The sequence below is a fragment of the Thermobia domestica genome, chromosome 17 (genome assembly GCF_964235325.1).
Source record: "Thermobia domestica chromosome 17, izTheDome1.hap1.1, whole genome shotgun sequence".
NCBI classification, from domain to species: Eukaryota; Metazoa; Arthropoda; class Insecta; order Zygentoma; family Lepismatidae; genus Thermobia; species Thermobia domestica.
In genome coordinates, this window is record NC_137470.1 from 133831914 (window position 1) to 133836294 (window position 4381).

The window sequence follows — 4381 nt, forward strand, 5'->3', positions numbered from 1 at the left end:
GATTCTTGTTTCTGTTGTATGAAACTTACCACACAACAATTTCTCTGTTTTCCGAGTTTGTTACATTACTTGTGTTATGTATTGTGTAAATTGCATTTTCAAACGTAATATATTTTTAGATTTTACCAGAACCTACAGCTTTAAAAGTTTTAATAAGGTCAATTACATTATTAAGCGAACTGATTTGCTCTTATCTTCCATTGCTTCAAAAGCAAAATATACTATCCCGCGAAAAACATGCATTTTCTTTTGTGACAGATAATACGATCTCTGTGTCTTTGTGCTGCACAAAGTTGCAAATTATTTATAACGACAATTGATACAGCACCGTAAGAAACTCATGTTTTACATAGAATTGTTGAACACAGTATATTTAATAATTATTATAATATAAACGACGCACATTGAGATACGTTGTTATCTCATCCTCCTTCTTGGCTAAATGTTTTACATGAAAGGAAATACCATGATATTCTATAAGCTTCTGGTTCTACGTATATACTTTTAAAAACAACAACCAATTTCAAGTTGAGTCACTTGAACATAATCTACTGATTTTTAAGGCACGCATTTAGAAGAAAAATTAAATATTTTTTCATGATTGAGTCAAGAGAATGATAATGGATCGATTGGTGGAATGAGAATTTGGGAGGAAACCAGAGGCTTCAAAGAAACCCAAAAATACGATGTTGTTCACAACATGCTTTTGGAAGAGTAGATATTAAAATCTTTCTTTAACTTCCCCGAACACTATTAATTTAAAATGCGTAAGGGTTACTTGTATATTGTTAAGCGTTAGTATTACAATCGCATTTTTAAAAAAATTAAATTGCTCTTTCTGCTAGGAAGTAGTGTTGTTATGAAATGTAGGTTTCTTTTTGTTTAACGTATTATGCCGTAGTGGACAACGATGTAAAGACTTTTGTATAGGTAACTGTAACTTTAAGAAAACATCACAACGATCCGTGAAAAAAGGTTGAATTGAACACATCTAAAAAGTTAATAACGATTTTGACAAGCAAAAATGATCCATGCGATCAGCACTTTGACGAGAAAAATATAAAATTCTAGTTCCGTAGCGTGGTCGCTAAAGCTCTCACCTGTGGTGCGAGCGGTCCCGGGTTTGATTCTCGGTGGAAAAGTGGAAAAGCCTTTTTAGGCAAGCAATCCTGAGTGATATTTTCCTGGATTTTCCTCATGCACACTAGGAAAATGACGGGATGGTACCTAACATACAGGTCCCAGGTTGCTTCCTTTCTTCCTCCCCTTTCCTCGGATAGTGTGCTCGCCGAGGGACACCATTATTCATACGTGGCGGGTAAGAAGGCCATCGATACCGAAAGTCCAGAAATCTAATTCCTAATTCTAGTTCTGTAGGATTATAACAGAGAAGTCATCGAAAATGGTAAATATCGATGAGGTTAAAAGAAGCAAAAATAATAAAAATGAAATATTTAAGTTTTACGTTCCTTGATTATGCCGGATGGGCTAAAGGAGATGGTGATGATGAGAAATGAGTGAAATAGTGGAACGAAGAAGGTGGAAGGAAATAGTAGAACCACGGGAAAACTTACACACACGGCGTTTGTCCACCACAAAGCTCATTTGCTGAAAGCTGGGATCAAATGAAGGACCATACGCTCTACCACTTTTAAGTATTTACAGTACACGATTATTTGTTTATTTTGTATATACAAATATCTACAATAATAAACACTATTGCCTTTACTAAAGCAGAGTCAAAAACACTGCACAAAGATTTAAAAAAATAAAAAATGGCAAGACATGTGCATTATGGAGGATAATGACGTAGGTATTCAGAATCAAAATACACTACCGTAACAGTCATGTTGTCCCTAAATATTCGTACAATTTCATCCGGCATTGCAAGTAAGTGAAACAACTTGCCATGGTCTATGCAATACTCCGTAAAACCTAGCGCATTTCTTATTAGATGAGTAGCTGCATTGTTGTCGATTGGCTTCTCTGGTAGTTCTTTAGGCTGAAGCAACACTTTAGCATTTTCTACAAGCTTGATGTCCTTTCGAAGTAAACGAAACGAGCTCAAGGTTTTTACCACTCACGTGTTCGCCTAACAAACGAACAACTTGTAGCTGAGATACCAGTTCCCATAAGTAATGGGAAGCGATTACTAGGAACTTATCTTTTGATGTTAACCTGTAAAGGGTCACTTCCGGTTTAGCTTTCAGATACGGCGTAATGTAATAATTGGGCGGCAATGTGCTTTCACCAAAGAAAGGTAGAGACACGAGATAACACTTCCCTTTCTTTACTAATACTTAAAATCGCCGAATTCTCTATAAGGCGCTAACAGTCCAAACAGCATTTCTAATTTTATTATCGTATCTCTCTCGTTATTGGGATGCTCACTTAAAATACGGCATATTTCACTTATATTATATGAATTATGTTCTTTTGTTGGGTTCTCAGCTTGCCATGTATTGGTTTCGGTAAGGATTTCTAAAACAGTTTGACAATCGCCTACGTTGGCTAAATGTAAATGAGGACCATCAATAAGTACAACACAAGCTACCGCACCTGACGTCGCTGTAGGTAAAGTCTTCATACAGTATTTATTCTCCTATTTTTGTTTGGCAGTGCTTCATTACTTAAATCTTTGTCCAAACGCAAAAACGCTTTCACCACTACATCCTTCATTTGAAAACCTCTCCGACTTGCGCTTGTGTAGTATATTTTCTTTACGAACGATTTGTAACTATTGGTTTAAATGTCTTTCAAATCGTCCACGAAATCTACTTTATCGTTGTACATTTCCAGAAAATCCAGAGTTTCTTGGGATTCCAAACTCGAAATACTTCTGGAGAAATTCTGGCTAAAGTAAACACACAACTAAACAATGGAAAAGTATTTTGGCAATAACTTGGACACATTTGCTTCTACTACGACCATCAAAAACTCCAATTAGCATATCCGTTGTCAATAAGCAGCGTGCTTCGGATCTTGTGTCTTCGATTCGGTTCTTTGAAGGTAATTGATTTGAATCAAATGACTTAACACAACCTTGATAATCGAATTCTTGAGTGTGTTTATGAGCACGAAGCATGATGTTGACCTCCATTTCCAAAACAGTTCCTTCGCAACTTCCACACGCCTTTAGTATTCTTGCTTAGATTGGTCTTCGTCACATGCTAACTCAAGCATTTGTTACTCAAAAATACCTTGCTCCAGACCTTACGGTCATTCAGGAGTATGATGCAGAGAAGCGTATTGAGGTTCCTTTCAGTAGCAGCCCATTATACTTTATCTACCTCAAGTAGTCTGTCATATCACATTTTATCATCCTTTGTGACGAATTCTTTGCAAATCCTCGCATTACTGTTCATTCCATCTTTATGTTTGTTGTGGCGCTATCTATTCTAACACTACCGTAACAGTCATGTTGTCCCTAAATATTCGTACAATTTCTTCCGGCATTGCAAGTAAGTGAAACAACTTGCCGTGGTCTATGCAATACTCCGTAAAACCTAGCGCATTTCTTATTAGATGAGTAGCTGCATTGTTGTCGATTGGCTTCTCTGGTAGTTCTTTAGGCTGAAGCAACACTTTAGCATTTTCTACAAGCTTGATGTCCTTTCGAAGTAAACGAAACGAGCTCAAGGTTTTTACCACTCATGTGTTCGCCTAACAAACGAACAACTTGTAGCTGAGATACCAGTTCCCATAAGTAATGGGAAGCGATTACTAGGAACTTATCTTTTGATGTTAACCTGTAAAGGGTCACTTCCGGTTTAGCTTTCAGATACGGCGTAATGTAATAATTGGGCGGCAATGTGCTTTCACCAAAGAAAGGTAGAGACACGAGATAACACTTCCCTTTCTTTACTAATACTTAAAATCGCCGAATTCTCTATAAGGCGCTAACAGTCCAAACAGCATTTCTAATTTTATTATCGTATCTCTCTCGTTATTGGGATGCTCACTTAAAATACGGCATATTTCACTTATATTATATGAATTATGTTCTTTTGTTGGGTTCTCAGCTTGCCATGTATTGGTTTCGGTAAGGATTTCTAAAACAGTTTGACAATCGCCTACGTTGGCTAAATGTAAATGAGGACCATCAATAAGTACAACACAAGCTACCGCACCTGACGTCGCTGTAGGTAAAGTCTTCATACAGTATTTGAACATAATGAAAACTGATAACCGTTAAGCTTAGCGACCTCGAAAGCTATGATTTCAACATTAATGTCTGTCGTTTTCGATTATTTTTAAAATCTCGGCTCCTCCCAGGGGAGTGGAATATGACCTAGAAGTTAAATTGGATTAAAAGTTATTACTAATCTCAACGCCCCCAGAAACTATGAATTCATATCTAATATTGGTTGTTTTCGATTAT

The 4381-nt window shown here is 36.7% G+C and overlaps 2 protein-coding genes across 2 annotated transcripts; both read right to left on the minus strand.

The window, feature by feature from the left end:
* Window positions 1-1792: 1792 nt before the first annotated feature.
* On the minus strand, window positions 1793-2679 carry LOC145674187 (pyruvate dehydrogenase [acetyl-transferring]-phosphatase 1, mitochondrial-like). The gene is given in 4 exon segments (XM_081744019.1): window positions 1793-2072; window positions 2074-2296; window positions 2299-2608; window positions 2611-2679. Coding segments are annotated over 4 exon segments (882 nt in total).
* Window positions 2680-3393: 714 nt separating this feature from the next.
* Window positions 3394-4158, minus strand: LOC145674188 (pyruvate dehydrogenase [acetyl-transferring]-phosphatase 1, mitochondrial-like). The gene is given in 3 exon segments (XM_081744020.1): window positions 3394-3643; window positions 3645-3867; window positions 3870-4158. Coding segments are annotated over 3 exon segments (762 nt in total).
* Window positions 4159-4381: the final 223 nt, after the last annotated feature.